This window comes from Apodemus sylvaticus, chromosome 5, assembly GCF_947179515.1.
Source record: "Apodemus sylvaticus chromosome 5, mApoSyl1.1, whole genome shotgun sequence".
Classification (NCBI taxonomy): Eukaryota; Metazoa; Chordata; class Mammalia; order Rodentia; family Muridae; genus Apodemus; species Apodemus sylvaticus.
In genome coordinates, this window is record NC_067476.1 from 118,972,805 (window position 1) to 118,996,490 (window position 23,686).

Sequence of the window (23,686 nt, forward strand, 5' to 3'; positions counted from 1 at the left end):
CGTTGGTGCACTTAGATCTGGAATCCAGAAGTGCTTTGGCTTTGTTTGGGACAGGCGGGCTGTAGATAGTTAACTACCAAATACCCACAGAGGAGGCTTTTCACCAGAAGGAAAATCCTGGGGCAGGGGGAGGGGGTGGGCAGGGAGGTGGAGAGAAAATAGATTTGGGCAGGGAGAATACAAAGGAAAGTGCTTGTCCTGGCCTGGAGGTCTAAAGAAAACCTCCGGCAGAGGCCTCTGCAGTCTCTGGGGGTAAGGCCTGAGAAGTTATTAACTTTGATTTTGAATTAAGAAAAAAAAATATCAAACAAGTAGTAAAGCCATGTATACAAATCTATATATAAAATTTCAAGGACATGTGGAGAATGACTCCTTGGTGTACATGAAGTGTGAGAGCCCAGAGTTCTAATCTGTTCCATCCAGTGGAGTCCAGTCCTTTGTCAGGTCAGCAGCTGTCAGGTCCTGCTGTAGCCACAAGGAGGCACATCCAGGGGGACTGTGCTGATACTGGACTCTGGGAGCCCTCTGGTGATACAGCACTCACTCCTCTGAGCTCTGTCCCTGGATATGCTCCTTAAAGTGAAAGGCTGGATATTTTCTTTTTCTAGTCCTTCCACTCCACCTCCTTCCCCCAGATTTCAAGAAAAGAAGGGGTGAAACAGAACAAGGCCTCGGGTCACCTGACTCTGAGCCCCCACCCCCACCCTGCCTACCAGCATGCTTGTAGGCCCTCCCTGCTTTCTAGAGAGAGCAGAAGCCAGTGTCTGGTTTTAAAGCCTTACTGGGAGCCCAGGGTGCTAAACAAAATAATCCAAGCACCACCAGCACCCCATGCACCCCAGGCATTGGAATTCTTACCTGGAGCTGAATGGCACTTGGGACAATTTCCTTGAGGTGAGGACACTAAGCTGGTGGTTTAGGGTGGGGGTGGAAAGAAATGAAATCTTTGCAACATGATCTCTCTCTCTCTCTCTCTCTCTCTCTCTCTCTCCCTCCTTCCCTCTGTCCCTCCCTTCCTCCCTCTCTTTAAAACTTTAAGGCTTCCTCTGGCTACAGTCCTCCAATTCTCCCAGGTCTATTAGTTTGGCAACTCTTCCTGGGGCACAGAAGATTGTAGAGAAGCTAATAGCACAGTGCTAGGAACCAATGTCTTTTCCAAGGCTCAGGACTCTGCACTTAGTGCAAAGGCATCAACACAGGCAAGTGTGTGTGTGTGTGTGTGTGTGTGTGTATGTTTGTATATGTGTGTGTACCTTATAGTATATATATATATATATATATATATATATATATATACACACACACACACACACACACATATATATGGTATAGTACCTATATAAATATAGTAATGTCTATTATATAGAGACTAATATATTAAATATTACAAACACACACATATGATACAGTACTTGTATCTCTCTCCCTTTATATGGGCAAAAACTATTAGGCCTAAATACCACAGGGGCCTGCTCATAATAAGGTACAGCTTCTAGCTGAAGGATTCTGCACTCCGATCCAGACTCTCCTAGCTTTATGAGGTTCCTAGGTAATTCCATAGACAACAGTCTATGGGTCCTGAGCAATTTGTATTTAGTGCATGCTCCTAGCATATATATATATATATATATATATATATATATATATATATATATATTCCATTTCTCAGTATTTTACAGAAATTTCTCAGTTTTTTTATGTCCCCACTTAAAGTCATAGATATGAGGCAGTGTGTACTAGCATCATTTCTTTGGAAAGGTTTGCTGACAGCCAGAGAGGTAAAGCTATTCTTCCCAAATGTCTTTACTACCAGAAATGATCACGAACAACCTGTTTTCTGAGGCTCTTGTTCCTGTCACCTTTCTAAAATGTCGTCTTCCTCCTTTTAGCCTTTGTTACTGTTGTTACTAGAACAGCTTGCAATACTTTCACAAATGCAGTCATAGTAAAGATCCCAAACATGGTGTACCTGGGAAGGGAGTGGGCTCCTCAGGACACCCCAGATGTTGGGCTTGAATGGTCTTTACAGGGCACAGAAGGCTCTCCTCTCTGCTCTCACTCTTTTTTTCCTAAATGCCACTATTGACCCTAGCCTAACTTTAAGGTAATATGAAAATAATTTCAGATGGACAATTAAAACAATAACTAAAACGACCAAGTTGCCTAGAGACTGGCTAGAAACTGGCACCTCCTAAAAGAGGTTTTAAGCACTTAAATTATCTCACAAGTCAGGCAACAAATTAATTTAAATGGATCTCAGATTGTCTAATCTTACTTATCAATAGTGTAGGTATTTCTTGGAGAGACATATTAAAGGATAAAAACACCAAACTCCTGAAACTCATATGTTAAATTTGCCAAATTTATTGAAGTTCCCTTGTTCCTAAGAAAAAGTTAGCTGTGCTCTATGACCCAAGACCTTACACACTGGAGATGGTGGTACACAAAGCCCCACCTAATTAACTAAAACCTAGCCATATCACTTATCCAATGACTATTACTTACAAAGATGGAAATTATCTCTCTGCTGTAGTTCGCTACTAGGGTTTGCCTGCTCTTGTCTCTTCAATCCTCCACGGTGAAGCCATTTGTTTGACGTAAATTCATACGTGACATTTCTTTGGGGTTTGCTATAAATATGGCCAATGAAAGAGCCATTTTCTGATTGTTTCTTTTATTGAGTACTCTCATTGTAGAAACAGCTCTTGTAGAAATAAATGTAGGAGGGATGGAATAAATAATAGGATAAAGCAAGCCCACCAAGCCCAGGCAGGCTGAGGGCATCAGAAACCCAGTCTCAATTTCTAGATCCTTTCTAAGCACCATTGCATTTGACAGCATATGCACAAAATACTCTGATGAAAACTTATACTTCTGCCCTTATCTCGAGTTGTTTTCGATTCTATAAAGGATTTGAGATCTGTAATGATTGATGTAATGAGATGTTTGTCCTGTAATGTGCTAAACAAAAGAGAAAGGCTTGGGTGACAGTGTTTCTGGTTAAGTAAGTGTGAATCTAGTCTAGTGTAGTTTGAATTATTCTGCTTCTATGATTCATGATGTGTCCTCTCTGTGCATTTGGCTAGCCTAGGATTTGTGTTGTATAGCGGTATCATCTTTATACTTCACTGTAAGGTGGATAGAAACCTCAATACCCAAATTTCAGTTGGAACAAAGCCCAGCCTTTTCTTTGTGAAGCACATGGGCGTGATTTTCTAATAAGCAATGTTTGCTGATTTTCATAATGTTGTCTTGGTTCTACGAAAGTCAGTTATAGAGAGGCATCAAAGTGAAACGTTTAATTTTACTTGGGACAAGTTTTGTAGATGTCATTGTTTTGCATATGAATGAGCATAATTTGTCAGAGAAACAATACAAAGGCATACAGTACACAAAGCACCATATTTTCACAGGTAATCCTACTTTCTCTCACCCAAGCTGAAAGTTTTAAATAAGGCACTTCCTTCCACCACTTGTATGATAATGCAATAATCAAATAATATGATTAGTCACAAAAACCAATGCAATTGATGAGTCCAAGAATGGAGTGAGTCCATGGAATGACCCTTAGGATCTACTGGAAATCATAACCCTACTGTGTGAGCCATACTTGGCATTCAGTGTTGACCATCAATAGCTAATAGCAAATCATCATCATCTATACAAGTGTACACATTTATACCATTTATCCTACCTTTTTTGGACTCCAGGTATGAGCAATGGATTAAATTTGTTCTGGAAACCTTGGTTATCTTTACTTATGTGTGTATGTATGTCTATATGAATGCCTGCTCACCATGTATGTACCATGGAGACCAGAAAATGGCATCTTGTCCCTTGAGACTGGAGACACAGATGTTTGTGAGTTGCCATGTAAGTGCTGGAAATTGGACTGGGTCCTCTAGAAGAGCAGCCAACACTCTTGACCATTGAGCCATCTTTCCAGCCCCATTTGTCAAAATATTTCCAAGTATGATTTATTGCTAAATTTTCTTTCACCACATTTCTGTTTACTGTAAAGACATAAATAGATCTTCTTCAAGATGATTATTCAGTTGTTAAATTAAATATAGATGCAAATTTCAGATTTAATAATTCAGTTAGTATTCCAAAGAAGAGTCATTGGTGATAAGCTGAATGATTTAATAGATATATATACACATAAACTCTGTTTAAGAATAAGCATGCATGTGGGCAATTGTGTACACACACACACACACACACACACACACACACAACATTGCATGTTCTTTAAAGATGGTACTCCCAAGAAGAAAAAATTAAAACTGCTTCTACTATTTTCCCTTTCAACTTGCTCAAATACTCTTTGGTGTCAACAAAGAATCACTTCTATCAGGAATGAAAAGAAATAATTGTCAAAGAACCACCATTGTCCAAAACATGGTGAACGGTTTAAATCATTGGTCAAGACTACTTTCCATCTACTGTTCTTATGAAAACCAGATCATCATAAATGAATTTAGTTGATTTTTCATCAACTCATAAGGTTATGATATCTGCAATAATGCACCATGAAAGAAGCCACTATAATCCTTGACAGGCAACTCTTGTTGGCACTCAGTTAAAGTTTATGGATGGCTTCAATCTGTATTTGATTTTGAATATCTTTAAATTCAGTGACTTAATTGACCTAACCAGACATCTTTCAAATCAGTGGTTCTCAACTTGTGGGTCAGAACCTCTTTTAAGGTCAAATAATCCTTTAACAGGGATCACCTGACACAAACAGAAAATGCAGATATTTATATTATATTTATAATAGAAGCAAAATTACAGCTATGAAGAAACAATAAAGATAATTGTATAGTTGAGGGCCACCACAATATGAGTAACCTTATTAAAGGGTCACAGCATTAAAAACGTTGAAAAACACTGCCTTAAATATTACAGCAAGTTTTTAAAACAAGAAAAACTACATCCTGCAGAAGGTTACAAAAGTAATATATCCTAATTGAAAATCTACCTTTTATTTCCTTATTAAAAGGAAGATGAGAATGTTAGAGTAGAGAAAGAGAGAAAGAGAGTCAGAGACAGAGATACAGAGGCACACAGAGAAAGAGAGACACATAGTGAGAGAGAGACACAGTGACAGACACAAAGAGGGACAGACAAGACAGACAAACACACACAGAGGATGAATGTGTTCTTGCTTTATAACTTTTACAGTATCTCAGGAAACATAAGTGTTACATAATCATTGTTAACAGAAGATATATGTTTTATATATGTGATAAGAATTGAAATCATATCAATCACAATTCACCTCCACTTTGTGTTGCAATTTTATGATGAAATTCCAAAATTCAGATATATACCAAAAGATATAGGGCTGCAGTATTAATTCATGCAGTACTTTACAATTTGAGTTGCTACTGATCTAATTTTTGATACGAGGAGTTTTTTGAAAAAATTAAATGCAAAGATTATAGTGGCAGTTTGAAGCAAATACTATGTCAGAGTATATCTATTCTTAAATTGGCACTAATTTATATATGATAAATATGTAAATTATTGATATTTTCAGGCTTCAGTTTATCATTTAATAAAGATTTGTAATTGTAATGGCAATCATAATATGCTAAGTTTTAGAGTCAAAGTGTTACATAAAGAGAAATGATTATGATGCCTGTAAATTTAAAACACGTGATGTTTTTTTCTATTTTAATTCTAACTGGCCATATGACTTTGAGAAGGTTACTGAATTTCTCAATGTCTTACTTCGGGGTAGGTATAACGATAACCTCTATTTTCCTTTGCTCAGCTTCTAAAGTCATGGAGAGATTCAAACTGACAGCAACGTGGGTAAAATGCTTTGTTTTGCAGTTTGTCCTTTAACATGACATTGGCTATGACATTATATTTAAGGAGATTATTATTTATTGACCAAATGCAATATTCTCTAATAAAAGAAATATTTGGACATCATTACAGTTAATGAGAGCACCATGTCTATTCCTCCAAAAACGTTCATTCTGATTTATTAGAGCAAGAATTAAAAAAAAAAATCAGCAAACTACCAAAATGCAAATAGAGGAATTATCTAGCCATGTTTGTCTTTCTGCTCCACTAAAAGCTTTAGAGTAATACCAGCGTATTTTCGTTACATAACTCTAGGTCTTCATTTACACCATAGTTTTAAATTTTTTAGCCTCAGAGACCCCAGATAATCCTGTATGCTCACAAGCTTCAGGTTTATTTGCAACCCTCTGAACAGAGTGATCACAGTTTACTGCATGGGGCTAGCTCAGGCCACATGCACCCAGAGAGTAGATCTCACTGGCCACTGGGTCCAAAAGGATGTACTGCATTGTCTGGATCCCCCTTTGAGGAGGCATCATTTTAACCATAAACGAAGCAGCTCTTGAGCTGGTACAGAAGATGTCTCTGAAAGCCGGAAACTGTTGCCATAGCATTTTCCTTCCCTGTTCCTGCCTACCTTCCTTCTCCAAAGCACGAACAATCTAAAACGAATCTATTGGTTTGTTTCAAGAGCAGAATTCAGGGCTCTGGTGGTGTTATATCTACACTACATACTGACTGTACCTGGTGGGAGGGTTTAGTAAGTCCGAGGGTGGCATTAAGTTTCCTAGAACAGAGTCATCTTTGCAGATACCATTGCAGAACAGAATACAGACCCAGGGAGAAATTTCCTCCCCCACACCACCCCAATCCCATTGGCCTTCTAGACAAGCCAAATTACAAGTCCTGCAACACAACCTCGTTATTTCCAGAACTCTCAGCGTGGACAGCTCCTGCATCCTGGGTGCTTCCTCTGCAGTGTGAGGCGGGAGAGCCACAGCGCCCAGAGCAGTACACGACTATCCCGCGCGCTTGCTCCTCCCTGTCCGCCCCCTCCCTTAGCTCACTCTATCGGCCACTTTGAGGGATTTCCTCCCGGGGCGGGCGGCCTTTGCAGCAGAAACACATCTGCCTGGTTCGCGGCTACAGCATGGATCTGCGAGGGAGAGCTCTTCTCGGTGGAGACAGACTTCGGATTCTCCTAATGTTCTTCCGTAAGTAGCGTCTGGGGACTAGGGGTGCAGAATGCACTCTGCAGCAGAGAATTTAATACAGCGAATAAAGCCAGGTGATTTTTACTCTGGTTTACTAGGTTTAAAACTGGTCTTTATGCTTTTGGTTATTTGGGGCTAGTGGATGTTATGACCCATCCGTGTCAGAGAACTCCCAGAGAGCCACACACCTGTATGGCACCACCCAGACAGAGCGCTAGACAGCCTGAACTCATGGTTCCGGTGGTGGGGCATAGCACTGCCAAGAAAGATTTAGCTTTAACCGCGCTCCCTCAACCCCCAGGGCGTGTGTGTGTGTGTGTGTGTGTGTGTGTGTGTGTGTGTGTGTGTGTGTTTTAAAGCCCAGTCATATTGCAAGTAAGGATTTAATTTTATTTTAGATTCTGTTTTCATCATAAATCATCGGCAGTAAATCTGAGTTTGGTAGCGTGGCACTAGAGAAATGGCTCGCGGAGCACACCGCTTGGAGCAGGGAACTTTGCTGCTCCAAAGCCTGCAGAGAACCGTCTCAGGTGTCTTCAAAGCAGAGGGCTAACTGAGCCCGAGAGCGATGAGATTGCTTTGCTTGTTCCACAGATGCAATGGCCCAAACCTTGGCAGAACAAGAAGTGGAAAATCTTTCCGGCCTTTCCACGAACCCGGAGAAAGACATATTTGTGGTGCGGGAAAATGGGACGACGTGTCTCATGGCAGAGTTTGCAGCCAAATTTATTGTACCTTATGACGTGTGGGCCAGCAATTATGTGGATGTAAGGAATCTTTTTCCTCCCCAGCTTGCTCCTAGGGCGGCAGGGCCGAAGGGCACCCTCCCTCCAGGCCCTGCCAAGACCTCAGTCGCCCGCCTCTTCCCCCCAAAAACCCCTGCAGGCTGTTCCCGAATGCTGCATGGGGGTTCCGGCTTGCAACGCCTTCTGCTCGCCCTGCCTGCTTTAAAAGTAACCCCCCTCTCTGCTCCCCTCCTGGAGGGGTGTGCACGTAAGAGTCTACCCGCATGTTCCTGGACCCCGGAGCGCGAGGGCACAGGAGCGCCCAAACCTGCAAGCTAGAGTTTGGACGCGCAACCCTTCCCGGTCCGCGCCAGGGCCCAGCGCGCTGAGGGGGCGCGGGGCGTGTGTGTTCCCAGCTGATCACAGAACAGGCTGAGATCTCCTTGACCCGGGGAGCTGAGGTGAAGGGCCGCTGTGGCCACAACGAGTCGGAGCTGCAGGTGTTCTGGGTAGATCGCGCCTACACACTCAAAATGCTCTTTGTAAAGGTAATTCGATGCGGGGATCTTAGAAGGATGGTGAAAGCCGCGGGGGTGTGCACAGTAGTGGCCTCTGGGGTTGCCCATCATAAAGCAATTAGAAGGGTTCACAGGATTCTCCCCACCTTGGCAGGAAAGTCACAACACTTCCAAAGGACCAGAGGGGACTTGGAAGCTGAGTAAGGTGCAGTTTGTCTATGATTCCTCGGAGAAGACCCACTTTAAAGATGCTGTGAGGGGTGAGTACTTCGGGGGAGGGGAGGTCACAGGGGCAAGAGCAAACCAGAGACACACATCCTGTTTCTGGGTCTTGGAAGCAACTCTGGGATTTTTTGCTCTGAGGATAGGTAAGCCTGGGACTGCTCCAGGGTCAAAGAGGCAGGAGTACCCCTTCAGACTCAAGCTGAAATAGGTTTTTGCTCTGGAAGAGCCTCCAATGAGTTTCACTATTTTTTTCTGCATCACAAATTGCTCTGTTCTCGTGTATTAAACAAAACAAAACAAAAAAAAACAAACAAAAAGTTCTCAAAAATGCAGGACACTGTGACTGGGTTGGGTGTTCTGCAGAATCGTTCTGTGCACAGGGGCGTATCTCTGGGGTTTCAACTGCAACCACCACCGGGATGGTTTTGTATCTTAATTCATTAGCTTTCCCTGCCCATTCTCACTCAGGACTTCTAGAAACATCCCAAAGAGAACACCCCAAACACACACAACTGAAACAATAATGTTCCTATCTGTGAGCATTATCAAAGAGACCAGAGATACATTTAAATGTATTTTTTTTAAACAAAAGCAATATTCACTGTCACTTGCATAGAGGCCCTTCTATTGCTTAGGCTCTGCTATGAATTCTAAAAGAACAGCAAGTTTGAGCTAGAAAAGGAGGAAAATGGGATGGGAACTGTAGAGACCTGTGTCACTGCTGTGTCTTCAGAACCACTGATGGAGGCCTTAGTCAAAGGGTCCTGTTTTCAAGCAGCACACTGCTTCCAAAATGGAATTCCAAACTAATATCTAATGAGACAGGCTCAGGGACAATAGCAGACTTTGCACTATCTTTCTTGGAGCTCCAGCCCTGGGATGGCAGTACCAATAGGAGGCATAGGTTCTGAGCTGAGCAGAGAGCTCGCCCTAAGCTAGGAGCAGTGAGTGTGCATCAGACCTGACTGCTGCCCTGGTTCTCCTGCAGCTGGGAAGCACACCGCCAACTCTCATCACCTCTCTGCCTTGGTCACCCCGGCTGGGATGTCCTATGAGTGCCAGGCTCAGCAGACCATTTCTCTGGCCTCCAGTGATCCTCAGAAGACTGTCACCATGATCCTGTCTGCAGTGCACATCCAGCCCTTTGACATCATCTCTGACTTTGTCTTCAGTGAAGGTAGGTTAGGCTGGTGCTAGGAAAGGGGGAGGGGACAGATTCTAAAGAGGGCCGAGGAGCTTACTGTGCTCCTGGGATGGTGTTACCTGTGTTTCTTCTAGGCTGCAGTGGCAGTTTTCACATGATATGGAGGTTATAAGGTTTCTGAAATACCCACTCCTGCCCCAACCCTTTGCCTCTTTATTCTCTCACTCACTCCTAAGGGAGACATTACTTAAAGGCAATTTGATATTCTTTTTATTTCCCATAGGCAGATTCTAATTGCTTTATTTGTACTTTCCACGGGGCTGGGGATTACCAAGTGAATGCAATGAATTATTTAAATGTTCATAATATTAGAGAATCATCCTCTGATTCACCTACCATTTCCCAAGCTATTTCTCTTTATCTCAATGAAGCTTGCTCTCAACCTATACCCAAGAATATGTGTCTGCCACCCCTGAGTAATCACTCCAAAATCGGTTTAGAATTCAGAAAGTAAACGATCCCTTGAAACAGAAAGGCCGGATGCTGATGCTTTTGTGCAGCTCCTCCTGCTCATTGACCTCCCCTTTCTCCCTCCCCCTCCCCCTCCCACCCGCTCTCTGCTTCTCTCTTTCCTTCTTTCATTCTGTGGTACTCTTGGATGGAATTTTCAGTCTACCACCTTAATGCTAGTCCATTGTGTTACCTTCTGGGTTGCAGAACAGTTAATCACCTTGGCATTGGTTATTTTTCCTCTTGGTTTTCCTCTTGGTTTATTAAAATCTAGCACAGTACTAGATCAAGACAGATGCCCAGGTAACTGACTAAATAGATGTGCTGATACTCAGTTGACAGAGACTTATGTATGTGTATATTTTAGAAGTGGAAATTAAGCTCTAGGGGACAGAACCTGAAAGTTTTAAATATTCACTTATTTATTTATTTATTTAAATATTCACTATATAATAATAGTATGCCTAATACTATTTTTATATAGCATTATTATATACTATATACATAGTATGCTATATATACATATAATATATAATAATACTATATATAAATACTGCTTATTTATAAAATACTATGTATATTAAATAGTTATAAAATATAGCATTGTCTTTCTTACACCAAAAATATTACATGTAATATGAAATATTATGGGTGTTGACTCAGAAACTATGAGAATACTAAACCACGTAGTATTCTTCCACCGGGATGTTACCACAGGCACATTTAAGTTCAAATGGGAGCCTTAAGTGGTGTTTGATGGCTTTTTGTCTGCTGGTCAGTTGTTATTGGGTCTTTATTTCCTGGCACTTCTAGTATTTTAATCATCAATTGTACTATTTCCTAACCACTATCCCACTCAAATCCATTCTGGGTTACTTCTAGGTTGTTTATAGTCACTATGGATGGAGAAATCATATATCATGTATGTTTAAATTTGTGTACAAAGAACAAACAACTACCGAATAAAGAACAGAACTACTACATTTAAAATAAGTGAATGTCATCACATAGAGTTAGTTACATATTTTCTTTAAAAACAATTTGTATCCATTTCAAGGTTGTAAATGGGGAAGATTACTTGGCGCACATCGAGACTGTAGGCGTGTATAATTTCTTAAATGCAGACAGAATAGGACCAGGTAAACTGCAGTATTGTCCAGGCATGTCAGCTAGTAATTGTGGTGCCCCAGGCTCTGGCTTTAGTGTTCCTAAGAGGAGGAAGGACTCATTCAGAATCACTCACTAGATCTTGTGCCTTGGTGTGCAAGGTGTTCTTTTGTTCTTGACTCCTCCTGTCCATGCTTTTTAGAATCTGCCCACCAGTGTCTTGGAAGAGATTGTTGTACTACACTAAATGGAATTGGAAAGATTCCTGTTGGGTTGCCTATTCACGTTCCAGCATTGGAAATTCCAGGGGCTTCTGGTGTGTTGTATATGTCTATGGCATGTGAGTGGACTGTACTTGCCAGAGGGGAGAGTGTCTGGTTATACATTTACATAACCGCTGTGCTTGTTGTATGCACTCTTGGATGTGTGTGTGTGTGTGTGTGTGTGTGTGTATTTGAAAATGGACAGAGCCTTGTGGTGAAAAGTCCATTGCTTGTGTCAGGAGGTTTTTTTACTTGACATTCTTCACAGCTCCCTACTTAGCCTGCTGTTTGAGGTAAGCAAAGAAGGATTAGTAAAGTGGGTAAGTGGACAGACCTGAGGGCAGGTGAGAGTTGGCAAATTTATCACACATGTTCCTTTAGAAGCATTGGATTTACCTAAAGAACTGATCTTAATTTCAGTCTTCAGAGGAATTTTGAATGGTGGTTAACACAGTTGTGATTATTTATATATAGAATCTGCTTCAGTAGCCCTGAGGTGGGGCCCCGTATGCCAAACTCTGGGTGATGCTGTTGATTGACAGAATCCTATAGAGGGCTTGAAGGGTCAGAGCTTTGGAGGGTGGGGACTGAATGGGGTTGTAGGAGATGGGCAGCCCCTCACAGCATATAGCAGAATCCAGAGACAGTCATAACGTGAAGACCACCATCCATCTGGAGGGTAGAGGAAGGTGAGGGTCTTCTTGGAGGAAAGAGGGCCATGAATCTAGGGACTGGTCAGCAATGTAGGGGCAGGACCTGCACAGCAGTCTATGCCACAGGAGGAGGTATAGGCAAATGGTTTAGTTGAACCAGAGAAATTGTCATAAATGTCTAACCCAAAGCCAACCTTTCCTGCTATTGAAAGCAGTGAGAACAGTTTCATCTGTTTTGGGTAGTAAATGACACAATACGAGATGATATCAGCAATATTGGTAATGGATCAGAAATGATGATGCCCAAAACAAGTTTTGACAGAGAAGTCTCTCTCTCTCTCTCTCTCTCTCTCTCTCTTTCTCTCTCTCTCTAATTCAGAAAGTTTAGAATGTCACATTAAATACTTCCTGGACTAATTTTAATGTTGACAAAGTCCTGACATTTAAGCAGTTCTCAGGTTATTTACTGGAAATACTGGAGCTCACTGTAGCTTAGTTATATATTTAATGATGCTTATATTTTTAATCATTGTTTATGACACACTCATTTAATATACTATGGTTTTGTTACTCAGATTACTCAACTATTAACAGATTGTATGTGGTTAAATGTACAATCATCTTCTAAAAGGGGATTGATCATGCATTCATTAAAACTACATTTCTATAGGTCTGAAGAAATAATAACTATCATATGCCTTAGTAAAAAAAAAAAAAAAACAGTAAGCAACTAAAAACAAGAGTGAGAGGAGTTTCTGGGTGCCTCTGTGAGACTGAGTCTGTAGAGGTTGCCATGGCTTGGGGCCTTATAAGTACAAGGCCCTCCCTTATCAATGGGCAACAGCTGTTAGAAGGGGGTTTCAAGGGCTATACAAAGCATCAGACTCTAAATGGCTAAACATTTGCCTACTATTTGGGTTGTTTTGAAAATAATTGGGTTTACAAAAAATTAAGTCTGGCACTCTAGCAGGCTAGCCTGCAGTGAAGGGATGGAGGGTTGAGGGGGCACATTTGGCTCATTTGTATAACAAACACACTATGCAGTGCAGTCACCTGCTGTTCAAAGCACCCTGTGTTTCTCAGCTGGGGTTAATTAACTTGTCCTACACCAATTAATTCATAGTCTGACCTCTTGAGGGTCTGGGGGGATTTCTGACTGATGGGATAGGAGATTCTTCACTGGGAGGGAATAAACCATCCTGAGTATTTTAATGGCTTGGGTTAAAGGAAAATTGGACACTTAATGTCAGACAAACACAATAGAACATGAAGTTTGTCTCTGGTCTCCTTTATTAGAAACTCTAATTTATAGATATTTAAAATAGAGCACAATTAGACTACGCCTTTTTTTTTTTTTAATTCTCATGGGGAAACAGGCAAACAAAAGACACTAAGGTCCCCATGTTCACAGGCGTTTCAGGGGTCCAGAGAATCCTCAATTCATGTGTATTTACACTTGGAGTTTTGATTTTTTATTTATGTTCCATTTTTCTGTGCAGGAAATTGAGCCTGGGGTCTTTCACTTTCTAGACAAAGGCTCTAACGCTGAATTCTATCTCACTGACCCTCTTGAATTTTTTTTTTTATTATTATTTTCCTAATAGCTAGATCAGGCAATGCTGCCTGTAGAAACGAATACTATTTTGGAGGGGACACCCTTCACTTTTCTTTGTACCACACCCTTGAAAGAAGGCCTTGGTAAGATGCCTTATCATAAGCACTTTGACCGTCTGTAGATGCCAGACTCTGTAGACACGTGTTTGACATTTTTACCCCAATGTGGTCTTGCTGTCATGAATTGCTGCCTGAAATGCTTCTAGTGTAAACAGCCAAGGGAGGTGATTTCAGTGTACATTGCTGAGAATTGTATTGAAGGCTTCTATGTGGAACCTGTGCGGAGGGCTCAGTCATAACATGTTCCAGGCACTGTCTTCTGGAGCCAAGGTGCGGTGTGCCTTAGAGTTGTCCTCATAAGGGGACAAGAAACTCTGGCAATTACCCATCAATGCTATCCGTTACTGACAGCTTCTTTAAGGAATCAATCCTCTGGAATTGATGACCTGCCTTGTCCTTAAAGCCCATTGTAATGTGTTGGTGTGGTGAAGGCCAAGGGGAAAATGGATGAATCATGGACATGTCTGCTACACTTAGGACCTGGATGCATGCACCTTCCTGCCATTATCAAAGTTTAGTAAGAAATGGTATATACCACAACCAATGTTCCCAGCACAAAGATTCAGTCAATGGTCATTACTTTTATTATTTTTTATATATAACACACAAATATTGATGAAACGGCTATTCAAGCTAACACTTTCACAGCAAACAAAACACAAGTTCAGAGACAGCCCACACAATGTAAAAAAAAAATATTAAACCTTGTCTCTAGTAGCATGGTCAGACAACAGAGGGATAGCCAGCTACACAAAGGTGACGCTGCTATTTATTCAGAAACAGTCTGGAATTTAGGAGAGCCTCAGGCAGAGAGTCTGGCATTTTGCCTCCACTAGTAGTGCTCCAGTGGGACACAGTAGAGTATAACGTTCCCAGGCAGTGAATACAGATTTAAAATGGAATATAACAGAGGCCACGCCCACCAGTCAGAACCTGATCCGAAGGCACACTGTTGAGGGAGTCTAGTTGGCTGTCGCAGCTGGCATCAGATGGCCCCTGTAATCTCCGATCTGTTTCCCAATTCACTGGGCTGCTCTTCATCCTTCCCTGCCATGTGCCAAACGCTCAGGCCTGTGTTTTTGTGTGATCTACAGCCTAGGCCAGCCAGAGTATGCATGATCCCAAACCCTGTGAGGACAACATGCTTCAGTGGACAGAGAAATACAGGGTCCTGGGGCATGTGGAGACAGACATGATTTGGACTAAGTTAAGGGAAGCTTTTCTTCTTTGTGAGGGACCTGGAATCTTTCTTGCTCTGGAATCTCTGAGTTAATAATCAGATCACTCACTGCCCAGGATTTTAACTCTGGAGCAAACAGGGATTCTGGATAGTAAGTATTTGGTTGTGTGTGTGTGTGTGTGTGTGTGTGTGTGTGTGTGTGTGTTGTGTGTGTGTGTGTGTGTGTGTGTGTGTGTGTGTGTATAAAATTCAACAGGAAAATCATATCTGCTTCATTAACCTATGACTAGTATTTAGAGTATTTAGCATTTCTTTTGGTTATAAATGAAGGTCATACAAACAGTGCTAATCACTCTGTCACCAATAGAAACCCTTAGTTTTCCATTCACAGAATAGTCTGTGCAGGGTCTGTAGAAAAACATTGATAATTTTTAAAACTTAGAATCACAACCAGTAAGAACATTATCAGTAAAGAAGCACAAATTATCTCAAATTAGTATAAAAAAATTCTATTTTTTTTTAGTCTTCCACGCACTTTCTTTTTGTATTCATAAATACTGTTCTGACTAGATGTCAACAGTTTCATCAAACATGCTTTAGTGGATCATAAGCACAATTGCTTTAAGAGATAGAGAACAAAATAAATTATTAGGTGTTAACATTTTATTACTGAAATGAAATACCTGAGATAACCTATTTGGAGACAAGGTCCTACTCTGTAGCACAGGCTGCCTCTAGGTTTGTACACATTCTCTTGCCTTGGGCTTCCAAGTGCTGGGATTACACCACCCTGGCTCTCTCAGAATGCTGTTTGGCATTTCTACAGTTCGATTTCTAATCATAGTCCCCTTTTTTTGAGGCTTTAGTTCAGTGTTTTCCTAAAGTAACAAAAGACAAGTTTTGAGAAACCACAATAGTATTCCGTCTCTCCCCCTACCTCCAGCTATGCTGCAGTTACACTGTCCAGACAGTCATTTTGTTTCTAGTGGGGCTTACATGGACACAGCACTTAACCCAGAGACTCCTGGATTGCTCCATGTAGAAAATGGAAAACAATGTCATTTTCTGTGTTGGGTTGTTGTGATATTAGATTAGAAATAACCTTTGTCTTTAAAAATAAATATTAATTTAAGGAACATAATCTAGGTGTACCAGTGCATACCTTTAATCCCAGGATGTTAAGGCAGGAGGATTATGAATTCAAGGAGAGCCTTGACACACAAAATGAAACTATCTTAAAGGAAAGAAATTGAAAAACAGGACTCAGGAGAGTTTTTAAAAGTTGTGTACTGAAGTGTAATTTTCCATTCGTTCTTGTTAGAGAGGAATGATTTCCAGTGTTCAGGAGACTTCCTTGTTCTTTCTACTTGTCCTGTATGTGTTGAGAAGACAATGAGATCACAGTGGATCCAGAGGAGCCTAGCATTTAGTAGTGACTGGGTAAATGCTTGCTGGAACATCTTCACTGAAGCCTCAGTCCTTTGGGAGAGGCATTAAAACCTGACTTGATGCACATGAGACTCAGAACTTTGATGAAAGGACCCCTAGTTATCTATAAGGTGTGACTACCTGAAGGACTTTTAACATTTCTGGTTCCTCTCCCTCCCTCCCTCCTTCCCTCCCTCCCTCCTTCCCTCCCTTCCTCCTTTTCCCTTTCCTCTCCTGTTTCCCTCCCTTTGTTTGAGCTAATAAGACACAGGGCTATTACGTTATTTTGGATTTTAAGAGCATGAAAACATGACCCAGTTGTGAAGTATTCCTGGCCTGTTCCCTCTCAGTTTAAAATGCTGGCTACATGGGTTACTCAAGTGTAAATATCCATCAAGGTGTAAAGTATTTAATATGATAGCACAATTTCAATATATTAAATGTTCAACTTTTAATATGTGTGTGTTAAAGTGTCATGTTTAAAGTGCAGAAAAGTTGAAAGCACATAACTCAAGGCATTTTTGCTTATCCTTGAAACCCAGACCTTGATTAAAGAAACAAACCCTGCTCATCACAATCCAAGGTGCTCTTGCTTCTTCTTCCTGCGTATGAACACCTTTCAGGTTTCTAGGACCACGGGTTCCATTTTATCTGTTCAAGAAACTGGGCTAATAGAATCTGTACTTTTTCGTGTCTGACAACTTTTCTTCAAAAATAGATAAAAAACTCATCAATTTTCTAATTTATAACTATAGTTTATTCCTCTTTATCATTAATTAATATTACATTTTATAAATATACTGCAGTTTATTCAATTTTTATGAATATTTGGCTATTTCCAGGCTTGGCTTTTCTCAGTAGTTCCTATGGATATTTTCACTTCACTCTCATCATGTCCATATATTTTCATTTTTCTTGGGTCGATATAGGCAAGGGATTGCTGGGTTCAAAGACAGGGGTGTATTTGTCTTCACTTGGCGATCAACCAGACTGTTAACACTTTCCAGTCACTGCCAGAACTTGTTACTTTCAGTCTTCTTGAACATTTTGTATCTATGAGTAATTCTGTGACTGCTAGATTTCAAATAAGATTAAAAAATGGGGAAAATGATAGTAGTTATATCTAATTCTAAAACAGTAGAAACTTAGCTAAACTCTTTGAGTAAATTTAAAATTAAATAAATCCCCTGGATTTTTTTGATGGCTTCCAGGAATCTAATAAATAAATATTGTCTTGCTAAATGCATATATGCTAACTTTCTATCACATGGAAATGCTAAGGCTAAGCGAAAGGGGAAACTGACTCACTGATCTAAAGAGGCTTCCCTGAGAGACTGCTTCACCTCTGGCTCTGTCCTGCTTCTGCTAGGAGGGCCTAGGATTCTGACTATGTGACTAGACCTCACTACTTTCTCCTTTCTCATTTCAGAGCATAAATGTCCAGTGGATGAGCGAGAGCAATTGGAAGAGACTCTGCCCCTGATCCTGGGCCTCATCTTGGGCCTTGTCATTGTCATAACACTTGTGATTTACCACATCCACCATAAAATGACTGCCAACCAAGTGCAGATCCCCAGGGACCGTTCCCAGTACAAGCACATGGGCTAGGGACCATCAGGCAGACAGCCTCCAAGTCCTGCCCCAAACCAGAGGATGCAGAACGACAAAGCACTTTTTCACCTGTATACAGGATCCACCAACATAGCTACACTCCAACAGGCCCAGGCACCTGAGACTTGCCTGGCCTGTGTCCATGCTTAAACCCAGGGATGGAAGGCAGGTCTTGGGGTTTGGGGGATTAATGGTGGCTGTTGTGTCTATGCAGGGGAATAAATAAGGGAGGGTGAGTAGGGTGAGCATTCATGCTCATGATGGTTTAACTTCGGTTCTCTGACTTTGTAAGTCTACAGCATGTAGAAAGGAAGATGTGGCCAGTATGTTTAGAAAGTAGAAACACTTCCTTTGGGAGACCTCTTTAGGTCAGAAGAAACCGGGTGCTTCACTCCCTTGGCCTCGGCTGGCATACTTACACGGTTTTTAATGCACACAAAATAGAACCTCATGCTCCCTGCAAGCAGCAAGACCCCTGAAAGTGACCCATGCTTCTGGCTGGCATTCTGCATGTCTAGTGATTGTTTTGGGAATGTTTCACTGCTACCTGCACCCAGTGACTCTGCAGCACAAGAACCCGTCTAACGTCACTATGCACGGTTGTTTGGAATTCATAATGTGTCGGTTCCAAGTGAGGGGACCTCAAGAATCAATCCATGTGAGTTTGCTTTTGAAAATGAATTAAAAAGAAAAAAAAAAAGCACTACACTCTGGCTTTTGTCTTCCCGCCAGCCCCTGAAACAAGAAAATAAAACTACAGCACTTTCTTCAGTAAGGAGAGAAACAGAGTGGATTAAAATCGATATTATTTTTCTGTTTTTACAAGGAAGAAAGAAAAAAGACAGGGCCGGGAGGAGATGAGGAGAATGTTATTTTTTCATAGTTTGTCTTAGGATTTCTATTGCTTTGAAGACACCATGACCCTGGCAATTTTTAAAAGGAGAAATTTTAACTGGGCTGTCTTACAGACCAGAGGTTTAGTCCATTTTCATCATGGCGGGAAGTATAGTGGCATACAAGCACATATGATATTTTAGAAGTCGAGAGTTCTACATCTGGTTTGTCAGGCAGCAGGGAAAGAGTGATACTACTAGGTCTGTCTTGAGCATTTGAAACCTCAAAGCCCACCCACAGTGATACACTTCCTCCAACAAGAACACACTTACCCCAATAAAACCACACTCACCTTTTAAGCCCACCCACTAAGCATTCAAATGCTTATGCGGAACAATCTTATTCAAACCACTACAATAGCTGTGACAAACAGAATACTTTATAAAGAAGATGGGTTTATTTTGGCTCTGGTATAAAAGGCTTCCGGTCTTGGTCATTATGAAGCCATAACACATGATATGAGCCTAGAGCAGTGGATGTCTGTTCATCTCATGTAGCTGGAAAGCAAATACGGGGTACAGGTAGGGGTGAAATAAGGTGCGAAAACCTTTTTTGTTTCTTTGCTTGTGTAACAGTAAAGTTTTGATTTCTTTTTAAAAACATTTTATTGATTCTTTTTGAATTTCACATTGTGTACCCCAATCCCACTCATCTTCCCATCTGTTCATTTCTGCCCTCTATCATTGCAACTTTCCCGCAAAAGACAACAAAAATTGAAAGTAGAAAACCAAAACAAATACCACCTCCTAAACCCCATTTTGCAATGGAAGCCGCAGTGTGTTACAGTGTGTCACACATGTATCCTTTTGCCCAAACACCTTTACTTGCAAATATTCACTGCAATACATCATTGGTCTGGTTTGAGGTCTCTGGTTTCTGTTATACTATCAATACCGGATCCTTACCAGGACTCCTTTAGGATATTGTTACCTTGTGTCATGGAGATCCTGCAGCTTTGAATCAGTAGGACCTCTTTATGCATTCTTGCAGTTCATAGATGGGGTGGATGTTTTGGGTGGGCCAAAATACTGAGTCTGGGTCTGGAAGGAAGCTGAGTTGGTCAGCTGGGCCAGTAGCCAGTTGCTACCTTGGCTAGTAGCACTAGGACCCTCCCAAGTGGGCCACATGATGGTCGAGGCCAGCAGAGCACAGTGCTTCGACATCAACATAGCCTCAGGTGGCAACCTAGATCAGGGACATCCTCATGGCATTTGGTGGTAACTCAGTCCATAGACATTGATATAGACTCCAGCTCCAGCAGGACCATGGATCCAGACATGGCCCTCAGTGTCAACCCAGGCCAGGATATCACCATGGTATTCATGGTGGAAGTACAGACCACATATATCAGTTTGGCCCCTGGTGTCAGTGGAATCCTTGGACATCAATATGGTCTCAGGTAGCAGCCCAGACCACTGACATCTGGATGGTCTACAGTGGCACAATGGGACAGGGCCACCAGTCATTGTTACTATACATCATCAGTATTATTACCATGGTTGTTTTCTACCATGCCATCTTTAACAAGCTGGCCTAAGATCATATCATAAACTCAATGTAAGTTCTTTTGAACATAGTCTTACTCCCTATAGCTTTGGCCCTCTCTGGATCATGAACTGAGCAAGACAAAGGGGAGCCACAGGATACAGAACTCTGAGCATTTCTATCTCAAGGTCTTCTAGTGAGTCTATAGCTTGGACCAGTTCTGAGCTACTCTCATGCCTCTTGTCATTGCCTTACATTCTGTAGTTGCTCTTGGAGCAGGAATAGAGGCTGTGCCTCATCTGTTCACATTGCTTAGAGAAGGCAAAGAAAACAAAGGAAACAGATAAACCACAGCTGCTCAATTACCCCTTTAACTGTCATTTTTCTTTTTTACTGGGGATTGAAAACTAAATGCCTCTAGGCACAAAAGGATAATGGGTCTGCCTATCTGGAAATGCCAGACCAGACAATGTATATGTCGATTTCTTTGGGAGGAAAGTAACTTTTTTTCTTTAAAATCACGGGTGGTGATGGCAGAGGTGTTGGTGGCAGCGGTGGTGGTACTTGTATATGGGGCTATGTTTGCCCATGGGCACATACACAGAGGCCAGAGGATAGTTGTGGATATATATTTCTATTGTTATCTGCTTTATTTCCTTGAGACAGGAAATAGATTCACAATAAACATGAAATTTGCTGTTTTCGCTAGACTGGCTAGCCAGTGAGATCCTGAGAACTCCTGGCCTCTGATTGTCTACTCAACATTGGGGTGACATGGGTAGGCAGCTTTATCCAGGTTTGTAAAAAGCAGATCTGAATTCTTAGAACTCAGGTCTTCATGTGTATACTGCAAAGTGCTCTTAGCAGGTTAATCATGTTCTCAGTGTCAAGAGTGACTTTGTTTTAAATTCTTAGCTTTTTTTTTGGTAGAATTCCCTTGGATGAAGCATTGAGACTGTGTCAGAAGGCAGGTAGAGTTGTTTCCCACCCAATGCCAAGGAAAGATCTCCAAATCGCATATATTGAGTATCCATGCTTTCCTACGAAAGAAGAGAAGCTTGGAGGTGGGAGACACCAGACAAATAATGAACAGGGAAATGAGAAGGAAGAAGATGAGGAGCCAGTCTGTACTGGGACCTCTGGCAGACTAGTCTGCTTTTAGCATGGGAGTGTTTATTGCACAAAAGTCCAAATTATTATTAAACACAAATATTCTCCTGGAATTATCAACTGGGAAAGATGTTTTGTTTTTTGTTTTTGTTTTTTGTTTTATTTTTTTTTACCCCAAAAGCTTCTTTCTGATCATTGCAAATACTAAACAACCTGGTCCAGACAAACACCTTTAAGTCACGTTGTCTCAGACTGTAGATTAAAAGCTAGACAGCATTGCAAAATGCCAGCTTTAAAGAGTTGTCTCAGAGAACCCCAATTGCATCCCAGAGACCTTAAAACTGCAGTTCTATGCTATTTACCAGATAACTTTGAGGTAGAAATGTGAAGGTTTTGAGTTACAAAGATGTTACTATTAATAAATATGCAGCATCATCCAAGTCACTGAGCCTGTGTGTGTGTATTTTCTCATTCAGAAATGGAGCTCATACCTTCATTCTTGCAAACCTCCTTGAGGATGCGAGACAGTCCTTTAGTACAGTGCCGACATGCTGGAGTCGTTCCACAAAAGGTGTGGCTAATGACATTATTTTCTAGCCTGTTTCTTCACATCCTTACTGTAATTTCACTTACCAAATAAGAGTTAATAATAAAAAAAGGACTAACATAGTTTTTTTTTATTAATTGCTTTATTTTATGTTATATCCCAATCGAAGCTTCCCCTCCCTCCTCTCCTCCTCATTCCTCCCTCACACCTGCTTTCATCCCCCTTCCCTTTCTCCTTAGAGAAGTGGAGGCCTCCCCCATGGATATCATCCTGCCTCCGCATATTAATTGCAGTAGGTCTAGATGTATCTTCTCCTATTGAGGCTATACAAGGCAGCCCAATTAGTGGAAAGGGCTCCAAAGGCAGAAGACAGAGTCAGAGAACCCTTGCTCTAGTTGTTATGGGTCCCACATGAAGACCAAGTCGGACATCTGTTACAGATGTCTAAGGGGACGATGTCTGTTCCATGCATGCTCTTTGGTTGATTGTTCAGTCTCTGTGTGCCCCTATGAGCCCAGATTAGTGGATACTGTGGATTTTTTTGTGATGTCCTTGACCCATCTGCCTCCATCAATCCTTCCTGTCCCCCTATTCCAAAAGATTCTCTGAGCTCTGCCTAATGTTTTGCTTGGGGGCGGGGGTGTCTCTGCATCTTTTTCTATCAGCCGCATAGTGAATCCTCTTGGAGGACAGTTAGGCTAGGTACCTGTCTGCAAGTACAGGAGATTATCATTCATAGTCTCAGGGGTGGGCTCTCGCTCATGGCATGGTGAGGCTAGTCATTGGTTGGTTATTCCCTCAATTCTTGCTCCAGCTTTATTCCTGTACATCTTGTAGGCAGGACAAAATATGGGTTGAAGGTTTTGCAGATGGATAGGTGTCCTCAACTCTCCATTGGAAGTTTTGCCTTGTTAGAGTATCCAGATCATTTCAGGCTCCATATCCCTCATTGCTAGGAGTCTTAACTATGGTCGCCCTCATAGGTTCCTGGGAGATTTTAGTTTGTCTCAGAGATGCCCCCATCACACTAATCCCAGTTCTCTCTCCATTCTCCTCACACTTGACCTTTCCTGTTACCCTCCCCAACCCCTCTCCCATCCAGTTCTCTCTCCATATTCTGCCTTCTCAGTGAAACTCAAGCATTCTTCTGTGGGCCCTCCTTGTTAATTGATTTCTTTTGGGTCTGTGTATTGAAGCATTGTTATCCTGTGCTTTATGGTTTCGGGTTAGCTCACTCAAGGTAATTTCTAGTTCCATTTGTGAGCAAATTTTATGATGTGCTTGATTTTGATAGCTGAGTAGTAATATGCCACATTTTATTTATCCATTCTTCAGCTGATGGACATTTAGTTGTTTCTAGTTTCTGGCTATTACAAATAAAGCTGCTAGGAACACAGTGGAGCAAATTTCCTTGTGGTATGGTGGAGCATCACTTGTGTAAATGCAAAGGAAAGGCATCCACAACTTTTCTCTGCCACTTTATCCTGAATTCTGATTATGCTTCTATGCCAAGTTCATCTCTAGATAAGCAAACTGATCAGGGGGCTGCATTTTTGAAGTGAGGTAAAATGTCCAAGC

At 41.5% G+C, this 23,686-nt stretch overlaps 1 protein-coding gene across 1 annotated transcript; it reads left to right on the top strand.

Annotated features, from left to right (window-relative positions):
• The first annotated feature begins 6,961 nt into the window (after window positions 1-6,961).
• On the top strand, window positions 6,962-18,706 carry Lamp5 (lysosomal associated membrane protein family member 5). Its single transcript, XM_052181491.1, has 6 exons — window positions 6,962-7,034; window positions 7,629-7,801; window positions 8,176-8,307; window positions 8,432-8,537; window positions 9,491-9,679; window positions 17,891-18,706. The coding sequence occupies exons 1-6, from the start codon at window positions 6,971-6,973 to the stop codon at window positions 18,067-18,069; spliced, it is 843 nt and encodes a 280-aa protein (XP_052037451.1). The 5' UTR covers window positions 6,962-6,970; the 3' UTR covers window positions 18,070-18,706.
• Window positions 18,707-23,686: the final 4,980 nt, after the last annotated feature.

Bases quoted from the DNA above. Each gene is read 5' to 3' on its own strand.
- Lamp5 (XM_052181491.1), top strand. From the start codon at position 6,971: ATGGATCTGCGAGGGAGAGCTCTTCTCGGTGGAGACAGACTTCGGATT. The intron at 7,035-7,628 runs GTAAGTAGCGTC...CTTGTTCCACAG, and splicing joins GATTCTCCTAATGTTCTTCC to ATGCAATGGCCCAAACCTTG. The intron at 8,538-9,490 runs GTGAGTACTTCG...GTTCTCCTGCAG, and splicing joins CTTTAAAGATGCTGTGAGGG to CTGGGAAGCACACCGCCAAC.